Genomic DNA, 19,533 nt, shown 5'->3' with positions numbered 1-19,533 from the left:
TGAACCCAGGCCTCTATAGCTTTAGCAGCCCAAGAGGCCGCAATAGTAAGCCTGTGCACAGCTCCAGCCAGAGTGTAAATGGACTTCAAGCAAACCTCCACACGTTTATCCGGCAGTTCCTTCAGAGAGGTGACGGTGGTGACAGGCAGAGCAGATGACACCACCAGACGTGTGAGTCCACCGGCGGCGGTCTTTCACAATTTTTGCTTATCTCTGCAGCGAAGGGATAACGAGCCAGCATTTTCTTAGACAGAGAATTTCTTTCCTGGATATTCCCAGGATTCCTGACGTATGTCAACTAAATGGTCAGAATGTGGTAAAACCGATTAAGTATCTGTAACATGATCTGTAACATCCCCGATGTTATCCCTGTGGACTGTGAGGATGTAAGGGCCCGCTTAGAGGACACTTTGGTCTTAGGTGGGCGAGGGTTAGGATTCTGCTTGGCCAAAGACTGATTTAATTGCTCTAACTGAGAGGACAGAGCATCTGCCCATGGTGGATTTACAGCAGGGACAATATGTGGCTGTAATGGCACATGAGGTCCCATAGGGGGCGCAAGTCTAGTTACCAGCGTAGTCAGTAAATTAGAGAATGTAGCCCACGGTGGGTCAGTAGATACCTCCAACGTAGGAAACTGACTAAGGGGTACACAGCCCCATGCACCTGAACCCTCAGCAGCAATATTTTCCTCAGAGATATCCGCGGCATGAACACTGGAAGACGCAGGGTCTGCCACCGAACCCTCACCCTGAGGAGCTGACATTATATGAAAGCGTTACCGTAGGGCAGAATAGTACAATTAAAGTAGACAGAATACCTAACAAAAATCCCCCCGGATAGTGTGACTAGAGGCAGAGCACACACGGAGGATTTAAGAGGTAAATGGTTACTGTAAAACACAGAGAAAATACCAAAAAATGTATATCCTGTGAAAACTACTATTATTATATGAAAACCGTGACGCACATAGCCCCCTTCAGGGTGCAGAATATAGGGATAGCAGTAGATGTGAGATACACGGAATGGAAATTACACAGCAGCTATTGGCACACACACACAGTCACATGTACAATGCAGAAATTATCACAGATAATAAAACTGCACTGGACTAGCAATACTGTAGTAACTGCACTACACAAGTAAAGCTATTTAGGTATATAGATATATCAATGCACAGTAAAGACTGGATGTATATCACAGGGTACTTGTACTAAATATCCCTGACAAAGTGCACTTGCTCTTAACTAATACTGTCCAAAGACATGTAGAATACTAAAGTGTCCTGTAAATGCACAGCGCTGATGATGTAGGCGAATTTACAGAGGAGGCATTGTCCAGCAGTCCCAGATCAGCGCAGCTGTGTGTAATGGCGCCCAAACGCTGACAGGGAGTGAGGGAGAGAGAGAGAGATGCAGCTCCAGGATGGGAACATTAGCAGTAAATGGCACCCTGGGGCTGGGGGAGGAGCTACAGGTCAGAGCCAGATCCCCTTGCTGGACTTCACCACCGATACTGCGGGCCTTAAAGAAACGGACTTATGCAAATATCCGACCTGTGCCCATGCAGTGGTGGTCTAGTGGGGTCCCTGCACAGCCACAGTGTCCACGCTAGCAAACGCGGTCCGCCTCCCAAGGACCACGCCAGATCGCGGTTTGCAGCGGGTCCCGCCTGGGGGACCCTCTTACCTCCTCCTTTCAGCGGCCACACGATCCCAGAGAGCAGCAGTGGTGTGTGTGCCCTTATGAGAGAACCGGAGCCTCCACTGTAATTACCCGGCAACCAGGGCGCGGGAGTGTACAGCACCGCTGGGAGGTGAGGGAGCCGCAGCATGATGTGTCAGAATGACACATAGCACTTTTAAGTGCCTATGCTGCGGCTCTGAAGTCTTCTTTCTTCACTTGAAAGCTCTTTTCAGGGCTGCCCAGCGCAGCCCTCCCTGTTGTTAGCCTGCACTATAGGCACCAACTTACAAACTGAGCTCCTGTGTATGGAGGCGGGGTTATAGAGGAGGCGGCGCTGTGCATCTTGGGAACAGTCAAAGCTCTTAGCCTGTTGGCGCCTCGGATCAAGATCCAACTCTACACCCCGAAGTTATCCCTATGGAACCCCAGTGTACCCTACTGCAGAAATAATGGCTGCTTTATTTTTATAGTGCAATTTAGATTTCAATTTGAACACACCCCATCCAAATCTAACTCTCTCTGCACATGTTATATCTGCCCCCCCTGCAGTGCACATGGTTGTGCCCATTAGCTAACAAATTTGCTGCTGCAATCAGACATAAATTAGGCCCTTAGTACCTCATTTTGATTTGGCTATTTGGACTAAAGCATGGATATCCTGGGGCCTGGACTGTAATGGCTGTGTTTGAGGGGCTCTGATAGGATCCATGGTGGCGGTGTCGTCAGTTCATCATTTATCTCTTCCAGTGGCTGCCTGCCCGTAGTGGTGTGCCGATTGCTCCCTTGCTTCCTTGTATCTCAGCTGTACATTGTAAGCTTGCAAGCAAGGCTTCCTTACCCCTCTGTTATTACCCAGTTTTGTTTTATTATTGTTGTTTCCAATTGTAAAGCACAATTGATTTTGCTGCGCTATGTAAGAAACTGTTAATAGATAAAATAATATTGTGTACGGAGACATGTTGTGCTATTTGTTACCTCTGTTTTTAGTTTTTTAGATACTGTAATGTAAAGTTCTGTGTACCCTGTATTGTTCTGATGTGTGCCGTATGCCAAGCGCTGCAAAACACTTGTAACGCCTTATAAAGAATATGTAATAATAAATAATGATATGGGGGGCAGCAGGCTGAAGTTTTACCTAGGGTGTCGAGAAACCTTGCACCGGCCCTGCATGTAGAACACTTAAGTGTCTGTAAATACACAGCGCTGACAAGACAGGCGGTTTTTCAGAGGAGACAGTGCCCAGCAGTCCCGGAGATCAGCCCAGCTATGTAACACAGTGACTCGAATCATCAGGAAGTGTGAATGATTCGAGTCACTCACTGTTTAATGAGTCGAGACAGCTGCAGCAGCAGCCTCTCTCAGCCAGAGGGAGGAGACTCAGTGTGTCCTTCAGTCAGTGTGTTCTGCTGTGTGTCTTTAGCTGTGATTGGCCAGAGGCTATACCAGGTGACACCCAGTGGGAGGGGGGAGGGAGCAGTCACGACTCACCAGTCAGTGAGTGCTGTGCTGCTGTGCCTGATCCATGTCATGAATCATGATTCATCCTGAGTCTGCCAGTGAGTTGAGACAGTTGTACACTGTGTAGACTCATACCCCTTTCACATCGCACAAATAACCCGGTATCGACACGGCATATTGCCGTGTCGAACCGGGTCAGTGTGCGATGTGAAAGGTCCTTTGACGATTTAGCGGGTCGCCTGACCCGGTAATTCAACCCGGTAAAAAAGAAGGGTTTTACCCGGGTTGATTACCGGGTCAGGTGCGGTGTGAATGGGAGCCGTGTCGATGCGACACGGTTCCCATTCACAGCATAGGGAGAGGCGGCGCAGGAGATGAGCTCATCTCCCAGCGCCGCCTCCACCCCCGCCCCTGCTGCTGCTGCTCCCTCCGCTGCTATGGCAACCGACCCGGTATATTGCCAGGTCGGAAAGCCAGCAGCGGAGCGCAAATGCCGGATCCCACCCGGTAAGTACACGTTTGTTTTACCGGGTAGGATACGGCATTTGCGGTGTGAATGCGGTATCAGTGACTCAGTGGATGGATCTGATTCATGCAGCATAAGCCTACAGTGTTCTCAACTCACTGTTCCTGCTCAATGTGATTGTGGGTGGCAAACTCCCTGGAGGCTAGATAGTGGATAATATAAATCCAAGCCCACCTAAAATCATCCAATTAGCAAAGTATGCAAAGTAAAAAAAAAATGTTTTTATTTGGTTTAGTTACAGACTGAATGATGTGTTTCATGGCTGTTAAGCTTTCTCTCCTCAACCAGAAGTAATGTGCATATTCTGTAACTAGTATGCAATAAGTGCTTATTAATAATTTCTCTAACGTCCTAAGTGGATGCTGGGGACTCCGAAAGGACCATGGGGAATAGCGGCTCCGCAGGAGACTGGGCACAAAAGTAAAAGCTTTAGGACAACCTGGTGTGCACTGGCTCCTCCCCCCATGACCCTCCTCCAAGCCTCAGTTAGATTTTTGTGCCCGAACGAGAAGGGTGCACACTAGGTGGCTCTCCTGAGCTGCTTAGTGAAAAGTTTAAGTATAGGTTTTTTATTTTCAGTGAATCCTGCTGGCAACAGGTTCACTGCACCGAGGGACTAAGGGGAGAAGAAGCGAACTCACCTGCGTGCAGAGTGGATTGGGCTTCTTAGGCTACTGGACATTAGCTCCAGAGGGACGATCACAGGCCCAGCCATGGATGGGTCCCAGAGCCGCGCCGCCGGCCCCCTTACAGAGCCAGAAGACTGAAGAGGTCCGGGAAATCGGCGGCAGAAGACGTCCTGTCTTCAATAAGGTAGCGCACAGCACCGCAGCTGTGCGCCATTGCTCTCAGCACACTTCACACTCCGGTCACTGAGGGTGCAGGGCGCTGGGGGGGGGGGCGCCCTGAGACGCAATAAAAACACCTTAGATGGCAAAAAATACATCACATATAGCTCCTGGGCTATATGGATGCATTTAACCCCTGCCAATTTTTCCTTAAAAAAGCGGGAGAAAGGCCGCCGAGAAGGGGGCGGAGCCTATCTCCTCAGCACACTGGCGCCATTTTCCCTCACAGCTCCGTTGGAGGGAAGCTTCCTGACTCTCCCCTGCAGTCCTGCACTACAGAAACAGGGTAAAACAAGAGAGGGGGGGCACTAAATTGGCAGATAAATCTATACAGCAGCTATATAAGGGAAAAACACTTATATAAGGTTATCCCTTTATATATATAGCGCTCTGGTGTGTGCTGGCAAACTCTCCCTCTGTCTCCCCAAAGGGCTAGTGGGGTCCTGTCCTCTATCAGAGCATTCCCTGTGTGTGTGCTGTGTGTCGGTACGTTGTGTCGACGTGTATGAGGAGGAAAATGGTATGGAGGCGGAGCAATTGCCTGTAATAGTGATGTCACCCCCTAGGGAGTCGACACCTGACTGGATGGTCTTATGGAAGGAATTACGTGATAGCGTCAGCACTTTACAAAAGACTGTTGACGACATGAGACAGCCGGCAAATCAGTTATTACCTGTACAGGCGTCTCAAACACCGTCAGGGGCTCTAAAGCGCCCGTTACCTCAGATGGTCGACACAGACCCAGACACGGACACTGACTCCAGTGTCGACGGTGAGGAAACAAACGTATTTTCCAGTAGGGCCACACGTTACATGATCACGGCAATGAAGGAGGTTTTGAACATTTCTGATACTACAAGTACCACAAAAAAGGGTATTATGTGGGGTGTGAAAAAACTACCTGTAGTTTTTCCTGAATCAGATTAATTAAATGAGGTGTGTGATGAAGCGTGGGTTTCCCCCGATAAAAAACTGCTAATTTCTAAAAAATTATTGGCATTATACCCTTTCCCGCCAGAGGTTAGGGCGCGTTGGGAAACACCCCCTAGGGTAGATAAGGCGCTCACACGCTTATCAAAACAAGTGGCGTTACCGTCTCCTGATACGGCCGCCCTCAAGGAACCAGCTGATAGGAAGCTGGAAAATATCCTAAAAAGTATATACACACACATACTGGTATTATACTGCGACCAGCAATCGCCTCAGCCTGGATGTGCAGTGCTGGGGTGGCTTGGTCGGATTCCCTGACTGAAAATATTGATACCCTGGACAGGGACAATATATTATTGACTATAGAGCATTTAAAGGATGCATTTTCTATATATGCGAGATGCACAGAGGGATATTTGTACTTTGGCATCAAGAGTAAGTGCGCTGTCCATTTCTGCCAGAAGAGGGTTATGGACGCGACAGTGGTCAGGTGATGCGGATTCCAAACGGCATATGGAAGTATTGCCGTATAAAGGGGAGGAGTTATTTGGGGTCGGTCTATCGGACCTGGTGGCCACGGCAACGGCTGGGAAATCCACCTTTTTACCCCAGGTCACCTCTCAGCAGAAAAAGACACCGTCTTTTCAGGCTCAGTCCTTTCGTCCCCATAAGGGCAAGCGGGCAAAAGGCCACTCATATCTGCCCCGGGGCAGAGGAAGGGGAAAAAGACTGCAGCAGGCAGCCTCTTCCCAGGAACAGAAGCCCTCCCCCGCTTCTGCCAAGTCCTCAGCATGACGCTGGGGCCTTACAAGCGGACTCAGGCACGGTGGGGGCCCGTCTCAAGAATTTCAGCGCGCAGTGGGCTCACTCGCAAGTGGACCCCTGGATCCTGCAGGTAGTATCTCAGGGGTACAAATTGGAATTCGAGACGTCTCCCCCTCGCCGGTTCCTGAAGTCTGCTTTACCAACGTCTCCCTCCGACAGGGAGGCGGTATTGGAAGCCATTCACAAGCTGTATTCCCAGCAGGTGATACTCAAGGTACCCCTCCTACAACAGGGAAAGGGGTATTATTCCACGCTGTTTGTGGTACCGAAGCCGGACGGCTCGGTGAGACCTATTTTAAATCTGAAATCCTTGAACACTTACATACAAAGGTTCAAATTCAAGATGGAGTCACTCAGAGCAGTGATAGCGAACCTGGAAGAAGGGGACTATATGGTGTCTCTGGACATCAAGGATGCTTACCTCCATGTCCCAATTTGCCCTTCTCACCAAGGGTACCTCAGGTTTGTGGTACAGAACTGTCACTATCAGTTTCAGACGCTGCCGTTTGGATTGTCCACGGCACCCCGGGTCTTTACCAAGGTAATGGCCGAAATGATGATTCTTCTTCGAAGAAAAGGCGTCTTAATTATCCCTTACTTGGACGATCTCCTGATAAGGGCAAGGTCCAGAGAACAGTTAGAGGTCGGAGTAGCACTATCTCAAGTAGTACTACGACAGCACGGATGGATTCTAAATATTCCAAAATCGCAGCTGATTCCGACGACACGTCTGCTGTTCCTAGGGATGATTCTGGACACAGTCCAGAAAAAGGTGTTTCTCCCGGAGGAGAAAGCCAGGGAGTTATCCGACCTAGTCAGGAACCTCCTAAAACCAGGCCAAGTGTCAGTGCATCAATGCACAAGGGTCCTGGGAAAAATGGTGGCTTCTTACGAAGCGATTCCATTCGGCAGATTCCACGCAAGAACTTTTCAGTGGGATCTGCTGGACAAATGGTCCGGATCGCATCTTCAAATGCATCAGCGGATAACCCTGTCTCCAAGGACAAGGGTGTCTCTCCTGTGGTGGTTGCAGAGTGCTCATCTTCTAGAGGGCCGCAGATTCGGCATTCAGTACTGGGTCCTGGTGACCACGGATGCCAGCCTGAGAGGCTGGGGAGCAGTCACACAGGGAAGAAATTTCCAGGGCTTGTGGTCAAGCATGGAAACGTCACTTCACATAAATATCCTGGAACTAAGGGCCATTTACATGCCCTAAGTCAGGCAAGGCCTCTGCTTCAGGGTCAGCCGGTGTTGATCCAGTCGGACAACATCACGGCAGTCGCCCACGTAAACAGACAGGGCGGCACAAGAAGCAGGAGGGCAATGACGGAAGTTGCAAGGATTCTTCGCTGGGCGGAAAATCATGTGATAGCACTGTCAGCAGTGTTCATTCCGGGAGTGGACAACTGGGAAGCAGACTTCCTCAGCAGACACGACCTCCACCCGGGGGAGTGGGGACTTCACCCAGAAGTCTTCCACATGATTGTGAACCGTTGGGAAAAACCAAAGGTGACATGATGGCGTCCCGCCTCAACAAAAAACTGGACAGATATTGCGCCAGGTCAAGGGACCCTCAGGCAATAGCTGTGGACGCTCTGGTAACACCATGGGTGTACCAGTCAGTGTATGTGTTCCCCCCTCTGCCTCTCATACCCAAGGTACTGAGAATCATAAGAAGGAGAGGAGTAAGGACTATACTCGTAGCTCCGGATTGGCCAAGAAGGACTTGGTACCCGGAACTTCAAGAGATGCTCACGGAGGACCCGTGGCCTCTACCTCTAAGAAAGGACCTGCTCCAGCAGGGACCCTGTCTGTTCCAAGACTTACCGCGGCTGCGTTTGACGGCATGGCGGTTGAACGCCGGATCCTGAAGGAAAAAGGCATTCCGGATGAAGTCATCCCTACCCTGATCAAAGCCACGAAGGATGTAACTGTGCAACATTATCACCGTATTTGGCGTAAATATGTTGCGTGGTGTGAGGCCAGGAAGGCCCCTACAGAGGAATTTCAACTGGGTCGTTTCCTGCATTTCCTGCAAACAGGACTGTCTATGGGCCTAAAATTAGGGTCCATTAAGGTTCAAATTTCGGCCCTGTCGATATTCTTCCAGAAAGAACTAGCTTCAGTTCCTGAAGTTCAGACGTTTGTCAAGGGGGTACTGCATATACAGCCTCCTTTTGTGCCTCCAGTGGCACCTTGGGATCTCAATGTAGTTTTGGGGTTCCTAAAATCACATTGGTTTGAACCACTCACCACTGTGGACTTAAAATATCTCACATGGAAAGTGGTAATGCTGTTAGCCCTGGCTTTAGCCAGGCGTGTCTCAGAATTGGCGGCTTTATCCTATAAAAGCCCTTACCTAATTTTTCATACGGACAGGGCAGAATTGAGGACTCGTCCTCAATTTCTCCCTAAGGTGGTTTCAGCGTTTCACTTAAACCAGCCTATTGTGGTACCTGCGGCTACTAGGGACTTGGAGGACTCCAAGTTGCTGGACGTAGTCAGGGCCCTGAAAATATATGTTTCCAGGACGGCTGGAGTCAGAAAATCTGACTCGCTGTTTATCCTGTATGCACCCAACAAGCTGGGTGCTCCTGCTTCTAAGCAGACTATTGCTCGTTGGATTTGTAGTACAATTCAGCTTGCACATTCTGTGGCAGGCCTGCCACAGCCAAAATCTGTAAAAGCCCATTCCACAAGGAAGGTGGGCTCATCTTGGGCGGCTGCCCGAGGGGTCTCGGCTTTACAACTTTGCCGAGTAGCTACTTGGTCAGGGGCAAACACGTTTGCTAAATTCTACAAATTTGATACCCTGGCTGAGGAGGACCTGGAGTTCTCTCATTCAGTGCTGCAGAGTCATCCGCACTCTCCCGCCCGTTTGGGAGCTTTGGTATAATCCCCATGGTCCTTTCGGAGTCCCCAGCATCCACTTAGGACGTTAGAGAAAATAAGAATTTACTTACCGATAATTCTATTTCTCATAGTCCGTAGTGGATGCTGGGCGCCCATCCCAAGTGCGGATTGTCTGCAATACTTGTACATAGTTATTGTTACAAAAATCGGGTTATTATTGTTGTGAGCCATCTTTCAGAGGCTCCTCTGTTATCATGCTGTTAACTGGGTTCAGATCACAAGTTGTACGGTGTGATTGGTGTGGCTGGTATGAGTCTTACCCGGGATTCAAAATCCTTCCTTATTGTGTACGCTCGTCCGGGCACAGTATCCTAACTGAGGCTTGGAGGAGGGTCATGGGGGGAGGAGCCAGTGCACACCAGGTAGTCCTAAAGCTTTTACTTTTGTGCCCAGTCTCCTGCGGAGCCGCTATTCCCCATGGTCCTTTCGGAGTCCCCAGCATCCACTACGGACTATGAGAAATAGAATTATCGGTAAGTAAATTCTTATTATATCAACATAACACTGAATCTATGTTAATAATAAGAATTTACTTACCGATAATTCTATTTCTCATAGTCCGTAGTGGATGCTGGGAACTCCGAAAGGACCATGGGGAATAGCGGCTCCGCAGGAGACTGGGCACAAAAGTAAAAGCTTTAGGACTACCTGGTGTGCACTGGCTCCTCCCCCTATGACCCTCCTCCAAGCCTCAGTTAGGATACTGTGCCCGGACGAGCGTACACAATAAGGAAGGATTTTGAATCCCGGGCAAGACTCATACCAGCCACACCAATCACACCGTACAACTTGTGATCTGAACCCAGTTAACAGCATGATAACAGAGGAGCCTCTGAAAAGATGGCTCACAACAATAATAACCCGATTTTTGTAACAATAACTATGTACAAGTATTGCAGACAATCCGCACTTGGGATGGGCGCCCAGCATCCACTACGGACTATGAGAAATAGAATTATCGGTAAGTAAATTCTTATTTTCTCTGACGTCCTAGTGGATGCTGGGAACTCCGAAAGGACCATGGGGATTATACCAAAGCTCCCAAACGGGCGGGAGAGTGCGTATGACTCTGCAGCACCGAATGAGAGAACTCCAGGTCCTCCTCAGCCAGGGTATCAAATTTGTAGAATTTAGCAAACGTGTTTGCCCCTGACCAAGTAGCTGCTCGGCAAAGTTGTAAAGCCGAGACCCCTCGGGCAGCCGCCCAAGATGAGCCCACTTTCCGTGTGGAATGGGCTTTTACAGATTTTGGCTGTGGCAGGCCTGCCACAGAATGTGCAAGCTGAATTGTACTACAAATCCAACGAGCAATAGTCTGCTTAGAAGCAGGAGCACCCAGCTTGTTGGGTGCATACAGGATAAACAGCGAGTCAGATTTTCTGACTCCAGCTGTCCTGGAAACATATATTTTCAGGGCCCTGACTACGTCCAGCAACTTGGAATCCTCCAAGTCCCTAGTAGCCGCAGGTACCACAATAGGCTGGTTTAAATGAAACGCTGAAACCACCTTAGGGAGAAATTGAGGACGAGTCCTCAATTCTGCCCTGTCCGTATGAAAAATTAGGTAAGGGCTTTTATAAGATAAAGCCGCCAATTCTGAGACACGCCTGGCTGAAGCCAGGGCTAACAGCATTACCACTTTCCATGTGAGATATTTTAAGTCCACAGTGGTGAGTGGTTCAAACCAATGTGATTTTAGGAACCCCAAAACTACATTGAGATCCCAAGGTGCCACTGGAGGCACAAAAGGAGGCTGTATATGCAGTACCCCCTTGACAAACGTCTGAACTTCAGGAACTGAAGCTAGTTTTTTCTGGAAGAAAATCGACAGGGCCGAAATTTGAACCTTAATGGACCCTAATTTTAGGCCCATAGACAGTCCTGTTTGCAGGAAATGCAGGAAACGACCCAGTTGAAATTCCTCTGTAGGGGCCTTCCTGGCCTCACACCACGCAACATATTTACGCCAAATACGGTGATAATGTTGCACAGTTACATCCTTCCTGGCTTTGATCAGGGTAGGGATGACTTCATCCGGAATGCCTTTTTCCTTCAGGATCCGGCGTTCAACCGCCATGCCGTCAAACGCAGCCGCGGTAAGTCTTGGAACAGACAGGGTCCCTGCTGGAGCAGGTCCTTTCTTAGAGGTAGAGGCCACGGGTCCTCCGTGAGCATCTCTTGAAGTCCGGGTACCAAGTCCTTCTTGGCCAATCCGGAGCCACGAGTATAGGCCCTCATTCCGAGTTGTTCGCTCGTTCTTTTTCATCGCATCGCAGTGAAAATCCGCTTAGTACGCATGCGCAAAGTTCGCACTGCGACTGCGCCAAGTAACTTTACTATGAAGAAAGTATTTTTACTCACGGCTTTTTCTTCGCTCCGGCGAACGTAATGTGATTGACAGGAAATGGGTGTTACTGGGCGGAAACACGGCGTTTTAGGGGCGTGTGGCTGAAAACGCTACCGTTTCCGGAAAAAACGCAGGAGTGGCTGGAGAAACGGTGGGAGTGCCTGGGCGAACGCTGGGTGTGTTTGTGACGTCAACCAGGAACGACAAGCACTGAACTGATCGCACAGGCAGAGTAAGTCTGGAGCTACTCTGAAACTGCGAAGTAGTTTGTAATAGCAATATTGCGAATACATCGGTCGCAATTTTAAGAAGCTAAGATTCACTCCCAGTAGGCGGCGGCTTAGCGTGAGCAACTCTGCTAAATTCGCCTTGCGACCGACCAACTCGGAATGAGGGCCATAGTCCTTACTCCTCTCCTTCTTATGATTCTCAGTACCTTGGGTATGAGAGGCAGAGGAGGGAACACATACACTGACTGGTACACCCACGGTGTTACCAGAGCGTCCACAGCTATTGCCTGAGGGTCCCTTGACCTGGCGCAATATCTGTCCAGTTTTTTGTTGAGGCGGGACGCCATCATGTCCACCTTTGGTTTTTCCCAACGGTTCACAATCATGTGGAAGACTTCTGGGTGAAGTCCCCACTCCCCCGGGTGGAGGTCGTGTCTGCTGAGGAAGTCTGCTTCCCAGTTGTCCACTCCCGGAATGAACACTGCTGACAGTGCTATCACATGATTTTCCGCCCAGCGAAGAATCCTTGCAACTTCCGTCATTGCCCTCCTGCTTCTTGTGCCGCCCTGTCTGTTTACGTGGGCGACTGCCGTGATGCTGTCCGACTGGATCAACACCGGCTGACCCTGAAGCAGAGGCCTTGCCTGACTTAGGGCATTGTAAATGGCCCTTAGTTCCAGGATATTTATGTGAAGTGACGATTCCATGCTTGACCACAAGCCCTGGAAATTTCTTCCCTGTGTGACTGCTCCCCAGCCTCTCAGGCTGGCATCCGTGGTCACCAGGACCCAGTCCTGAATGCCGAATCTGCGGCCCTCTAGAAGATGAGCACTCTGCAACCACCACAGGAGAGACACCCTTGTCCTTGGAGACAGGGTTATCCGCTGATGCATTTGAAGATGCGATCCGGACCATTTGTCCAGCAGATCCCACTGAAAAGTTCTTGCGTGGAATCTGCCGAATAGAATCGCTTCGTAAGAAGCCACCATTTTTCCCAGGACCCTTGTGCATTGATGCACTGACACTTGGCCTGGTTTTAGGAGGTTCCTGACTAGGTCGGATAACTCCCAGGCTTTCTCCTCCGGGAGAAACACCTTTTTCTGGACTGTGTCCAGAATCATCCCTAGGAACAGCAGACGTGTCGTCGGAATCAGCTGCGATTTTGGAATATTTAGAATCCACCCGTGCTGTCGTAGTACTACTTGAGATAGTGCTACTCCGACCTCTAACTGTTCCCTGGACCTTGCCCTTATCAGGAGATCGTCCAAGTAAGGGATAATTAAGACGCCTTTTCTTCGAAGAAGAATCATCATTTCGGCCATTACCTTGGTAAAGACCCGGGGTGCCGTGGACAATCCAAACGGCAGCGTCTGAAACTGATAGTGACAGTTCTGTACCACAAACCTGAGGTACCCTTGGTGAGAAGGGCAAATTGGGACATGGAGGTAAGCATCCTTGATGTCCAGAGACACCATATAGTCCCCTTCTTCCAGGTTCGCTATCACTGCTCTGAGTGACTCCATCTTGAATTTGAACCTTTGTATGTAAGTGTTCAAGGATTTCAGATTTAAAATAGGTCTCACCGAGCCGTCCGGCTTCGGTACCACAAACAGCGTGGAATAATACCCCTTTCCCTGTTGTAGGAGGGGTACCTTGATTATCACCTGCTGGGAATACAGCTTGTGAATGGCTTCCAATACCGCCTCCCTGTCGGAGGGAGACGTTGGTAAAGCAGACTTCAGGAACCGGCGAGGGGGAGACGTCTCGAATTCCAATTTGTACCCCTGAGATACTACCTGCAGGATCCAGGGGTCCACTTGCGAGTGAACCCACTGCGCGCTGAAATTCTTGAGACGGGCCCCCACCGTGCCTGAGTCCGCTTGTAAGGCCCCAGCGTCATGCTGAGGACTTGGCAGAAGCGGGGGAGGGCTTCTGTTCCTGGGAAGAGGCTGCCTGCTGCAGTCTTTTTCCCCTTCCTCTGCCCCGGGGCAGATATGAGTGGCCTTTTGCCCGCTTGCCCTTATGGGGACGAAAGGACTGAGCCTGAAAAGACGGTGTCTTTTTCTGCTGAGAGGTGACCTGGGGTAAAAAGGTGGATTTCCCAGCCGTTGCCGTGGCCACCAGGTCCGATAGACCGACCCCAAATAACTCCTCCCCTTTATACGGCAATACTTCCATATGCCGTTTGGAATCCGCATCACCTGACCACTGTCGCGTCCATAACCCTCTTCTGGCAGAAATGGACAGCGCACTTACTCTTGATGCCAGAGTGCAAATATCCCTCTGTGCATCTCGCATATATAGAAATGCATCCTTTAAATGCTCTATAGTCAATAATATACTGTCCCTGTACAGGGTATCAATATTTTCAGTCAGGGAATCCGACCAAGCCACCCCAGCACTGCACATCCAGGCTGAGGCGATTGCTGGTCGCAGTATAATACCAGTATGTGTGTATATACTTTTTAGGATATTTTCCAGCTTCCTATCAGCTGGTTCCTTGAGGGCGGCCGTATCAGGAGACGGTAACGCCACTTGTTTTGATAAGCGTGTGAGCGCCTTATCTACCCTAGGGGGTGTTTCCCAACGCGCCCTAACCTCTGGCGGGAAAGGGTATAATGCCAATAATTTTTTAGAAATTAGCAGTTTTTTATCGGGGGAAACCCACGCTTCATCACACACCTCATTTAATTCATCTGATTCAGGAAAAACTACGGGTAGTTTTTTCACACCCCACATAATACCCTTTTTTGTGGTACTTGTAGTATCAGAAATGTTCAAAACCTCCTTCATTGCCGTGATCATGTAACGTGTGGCCCTACTGGAAAATACGTTTGTTTCCTCACCGTCGACACTGGAGTCAGTGTCCGTGTCTGGGTCTGTGTCGACCATCTGAGGTAACGGGCGCTTTAGAGCCCCTGACGGTGTTTGAGACGCCTGTACAGGTAATAACTGATTTGCCGGCTGTCTCATGTCGTCAACAGTCTTTTGTAAAGTGCTGACGCTATCACGTAATTCCTTCCATAAGACCATCCAGTCAGGTGTCGACTCCCTAGGGGGTGACATCACTATTACAGGCAATTGCTCCGCCTCCATACCATTTTCCTACTCATACATGTCGACACAACGTACCGACACACAGCACACACACAGGGAATGCTCTGGTAGAGGACAGGACCCCACTAGCCCTTTGGGGAGACAGAGGGAGAGTTTGCCAGCACACACCAGAGCGCTATATATATACAGGGATAACCTTATATAAGTGTTTTTCCCTTATATAGCTGCTGTATTGATTTATCTGCCAATTAGTGCCCCCCCCTCTCTTGTTTTACCCTGTTTCTGTAGTGCAGGACTGCAGGGGAGAGTCAGGGAGCTTCCCTCCAACGGAGCTGTGAGGGAAAATGGCGCCAGTGTGCTGAGGAGATAGACCGCCGAGAAGGGGGCGGAGCCTTTCTCCCGCTTTTTTAAGGAAAAATTGGCAGGGGTTAAATGCATCCATATAGCCCAGGAGCTATATGTGATGTATTTTTTGCCATCTAAGGTGTTTTTATTGCGTCTCAGGGCGCCCCCCCCCCCAGCGCCCTGCACCCTCAGTGACCGGAGTGTGAAGTGTGCTGAGAGCAATGGCGCACAGCTGCGGTGCTGTGCGCTACCTTATTGAAGACAGGACGTCTTCTGCCGCCGATTTCCCGGACCTCTTCAGTCTTCTGGCTCTGTAAGGGGGCCGGCGGCGCGGCTCTGGGACCCATCCATGGCTGGGCCTGTGATCGTCCCTCTGGAGCTAAAGTCCAGTAGCCTAAGAAGCCCAATCCACTCTGCACGCAGGTGAGTTCGCTTCTTCTCCCCTTAGTCCCTCGGTGCAGTGAACCTGTTGCCAGCAGGATTCACTGAAAATAAAAAACCTATACTTAAACTTTTTCACTAAGCAGCTCAGGAGAGCCACCTAGTGTGCACCCTTCTCGTTCGGGCACAAAAATCTAACTGAGGCTTGGAGGAGGGTCATAGGGGGAGGAGCCAGTGCACACCAGGTAGTCCTAAAGCTTTTACTTTTGTGCCCAGTCTCCTGCGGAGCCGCTATTCCCCATGGTCCTTTCGGAGTTCCCAGCATCCACTAGGACGTCAGAGAAATATTATTAACAATCAGTGCATAAGCACTGCAGCTGCCTCCCCCAGATACACTGCACATTCACTGCAGCTGAATAACTCACTCCATGAGTCCAGCACTGGCAACTCACTGATTCATGTGCAGTCTCTGCAATACATTCCAATACAAATGAGTCATGACTCATGTGCCGAGACACTGACACGAGACACTTCACTGAACTGAGTCATGTGTCTCAACTCAGTTCAGTGAATCACTTTGCCCATGACTAATGGCACCAAAATCTCTTCAGGGAGTGAGAGAGAGATGCAGCTCCAGGGCGGGAACTCCGGCAGTAGATGGCTCCTGGAGCTGGGGGAGGGGCTACAGGTCAGAGACTTATCCCCTCTGCTGGACTTCACCACCGGGAACTATGGAGCCTATATTAAACGGATTTTAGTGACTCCGACCTGTGCTCCCTGCCCTGGTGAATATAGTGGGGTCCTTGTACGGCCACAGTGTCCACGCCAGCGGCGCGGTCCGTCTCCTGGGACCGCAACCGGATTGCGATTTACCGGTGGGTCCCACCTGGGGGACCCTCTTACCTCCTCCCTGTCGTGCAGCCACGCGATCCAGGAGAACAGCAGCGGTGGTGTGCCTACAAACCGGTGCGTCACCGCTGCAAGTACCCGGGAACCAGGCCGCGGGAGTATGCAGCGCCGCTGAGGGAGGTGATGGAGCAGCAGCACGGGTGTGGTATTAAAGATAGATAGTGTCTAGTTAGACAGTCAATAGATAGACACCATATCAGGGTGAAAAGGTCAACATGAAAAAGGTAGACAGTACAAAAGGTCGACAGGGTCAAAGGTCGACATAAAAATGGTCGACATAAAAAGGTCGACACCATGTTTTTTGTGGTTTGTGAGGATAGTTTTGTCATCTGGGAACCCCAATTGTAGAAAGGCTTACGGTCGCCACGCTTCAAGCTCGGTGGCTCGCTGCGCTCGCCACAAGGTTTATAACCAGCTCTATGCCGACATGGATAGAGAAGGTATGAAATAGTCCACAAACATGTTAAATAAAAAAAATTCTATCTTTTTTATGTCGACCATTTCCATGTCGACCTTTTGACCCTGTCGACTTTTTGTACTGTCTACCTTTTGACCCTGTCGACCTAATGTCTGTCTAACATATGGTGTCTATCTATTGACTGTCTAACTAGACACTGTCTATCAACCGGATACCCCACAGCACAGCATGTCAGAATGACATTAAAGTGCTGCGGCCCTTGAAGTCTTCTTAAAAAGCTCTTTTCAGGGCTGACTAGCGCAGGGGGGTAAGTGACCTGCACTACAGGCCACGCACCAACTTACAAACTGAGCTCCAGTGCCTGGAGGCGGGTCTATAGAGGAGGCGGTGCAGTGCATCCTGGGAACAGTCAAAGCTTTACCATGTTGGTGCCTCGGATCAAGATCCAACTCTACACCGATGTTATTCCCTGTAGAATACTAGTGTACCCCGCTGCAGAAAGATGGGGGAACATACCCCCAGTCGGGATTTCACACTTCAGAATTCCAGCGCCGGTATACTGACCGCCGGCAGTCAATCATACTAAAACCCTTAAAACATAGAAGAAATGTTCTGCTCTCAGTTCAGTGCTGTATTATATATACTGTATATAACAAAGTTAGAATATTATAAAAGTCCTATACTTACTCCTATATTAGCCCCCATAGTTTTTGTTGTTTTGTTAGTGTACGTTCACAGTACATGTTTATAAACTAGATTTGCAGCAATTAGTGCCACAAAGTAACTAATCTAAAGATCTTACTGTATCTTTCAAAACCAAACCGAAAGAAAGTCGGTCATAACATATTTCTCCTGACAATTTTTATTCGGTGCGCATGAATCCTACGAGATAAATAAATAGTGGGAAATACATGTGCATACATAGTCATACAGAAAAGAGAACAGAGACGCTTGCCATAGTGTTGTACCAGATGGGCACAGGGCACAGGGTACCTGACTAATCACCACTCAGAAGGTGGTCATCGGATAATAAATTCCACATGATGGTTGAGAGCTGAGACCATGAAACACTGTGCAGGGAAATCACATTCAATATGGCTTAAATATGGGGATTGGGTAAGAACCGGACCGGCTCCATGCAGCGACCTCTGCCAATCTGTAGCTTGTAGAGCCCGTTGAACTATATAGTGCACTATAGTGTACTTACGACTTCTTCACGACCCCCACCAAAGAACTCCCGACCAGGAGGCAGAACTGCTGAGAGAAGAAGACCCAGGTGATGTCCTGCAGGCTGCTCTGTGTCTGGCACCGTAGGTCCAGAAGTGTGGGACCCAGGAACGCTATGCATAATCCAAAACTGAAGAACACGCTCCAGTAGGTGAGTGTGGGCTGCAGATTCCTCCTGAAGAGGACGAGAAGGCTCTCATCCCACCACATGTTCCCTCTCCGCGACCCCTCCACGTAAGGCTGGGGCGCCGGTGGAGAGGCACGACCCAGATCCTGAACGTGGGAGCAGCAGGCGCGGAGGTCAGCGCTGTAGATGCTCAGCACTAGTAGGGGTGTGATTACCAGCTCACGTTCTGTCCCTCTCAGTCACTACTTCCCAGTATTGTGTGCGGGCTCTCCCTACGCCTACTCCTGCAAGTCCTGCACTGTGCTCCTGTCCTCTATTCCTCACTTTCTGCCTCATGTACACTTTTTCTATTCTCCTCCCGTTATTCGCTTCAGGGTTTAATAATTGTTTCACTATATTTCTTGTGTAAGTGTTACTGTTTCCAGCAGTTGTGAGAAAGGGAAGGGAGCCGCCCAGGCACTGCCAGGGGAGGGGGCATAGCATAGGCAACAGGGCAGAGTAGTATTGTGGCTAAAGGAAATCGTTAGATCTGTCCTTCATTCCTCTCAGTCCTTTACATTTGTACGTGTCATTTTCCTATTTTCTTGTTATGCTAACGAGTCACATGAAGAATGAATGCTTTGCCACAACTTGCTGAATTGTTCCCTCAGACTTCTGCAGTTGATTTTATCTACTGCTTTTCCAAATTTCATGCTGCCCTGCCCATGCATGTAAACACAATGAGGCTATGAGCAGCACTTTGGAGAACGTTAAGAAAAGGCGAACAGGTGTAGCTCTGTCCCAGGTGAAATGGGTCATTGCTCTGATCCTGGACAAGCTACCTTTTTTGTAAGGGGGAAAGGAACTGTATGAAACAGTGATTGTCATTAAGCCAGGAGCAGGCAGCTAGCTTAAGTGTGCTCACCCCCCTGCTGTCCATCTAAAAGTTGGGATCCTGCCGTTGGTTTGGTGACTGGCACAAACCTTATAAGCCCTACACACTGGGCGATGTTACTGAAAGATATGAATGATCTCGTTCATTAATGAACAACATACCGTTCATATCTTTCAGTGTGGAGGCACCAGCGATGAACGATGTAGGGCCCCACGCTCGTTCATCAGTGGTTCCCCGTCGCTTGTGCATACAGGCCAATATGGGCGATCTCGTCCATATTTGCCTGCACTGCTATGGAGCCGGGTGACGGGGGGAGTGAAGAAACAATGCCCCCCCCCCCGCCGCCGGGTCGGGCGTATCCACCATCGGGCAGCTCGGCGAGGGATCGCATAGTGTGTAGGGCCTTTAACCCGTCCACTCCACTATCCACGCC

The 19,533-nt window shown here is 49.7% G+C and overlaps 1 protein-coding gene across 2 annotated transcripts in view; it reads right to left on the bottom strand.

Moving 5' to 3' along the window:
• MFSD4A (major facilitator superfamily domain containing 4A) overlaps nt 1-18,919 on the bottom strand; it is a 314,229-nt gene extending 295,310 nt beyond the window's left edge. The window contains exon 1 of one of the 2 annotated variants that reach the window (XM_063955141.1): nt 18,080-18,919. In XM_063955141.1, the coding sequence (XP_063811211.1) occupies nt 18,080-18,309 (230 nt within the window). In that variant the 5' untranslated portion in view covers nt 18,310-18,919. The remainder of the gene's footprint in view (nt 1-18,079) is intronic. The other variant, XM_063955140.1, reaches the window with a different exon arrangement.
• Nucleotides 18,920-19,533: the final 614 nt, after the last annotated feature.

The sequence above is a fragment of the Pseudophryne corroboree genome, chromosome 2 (assembly GCF_028390025.1).
Source record: "Pseudophryne corroboree isolate aPseCor3 chromosome 2, aPseCor3.hap2, whole genome shotgun sequence".
Classification (NCBI taxonomy): domain Eukaryota; kingdom Metazoa; phylum Chordata; class Amphibia; order Anura; family Myobatrachidae; genus Pseudophryne; species Pseudophryne corroboree.
Note: the sequence above shows the minus strand (reverse complement) of the source record. Positions and strands in the feature narration are given on the sequence as shown.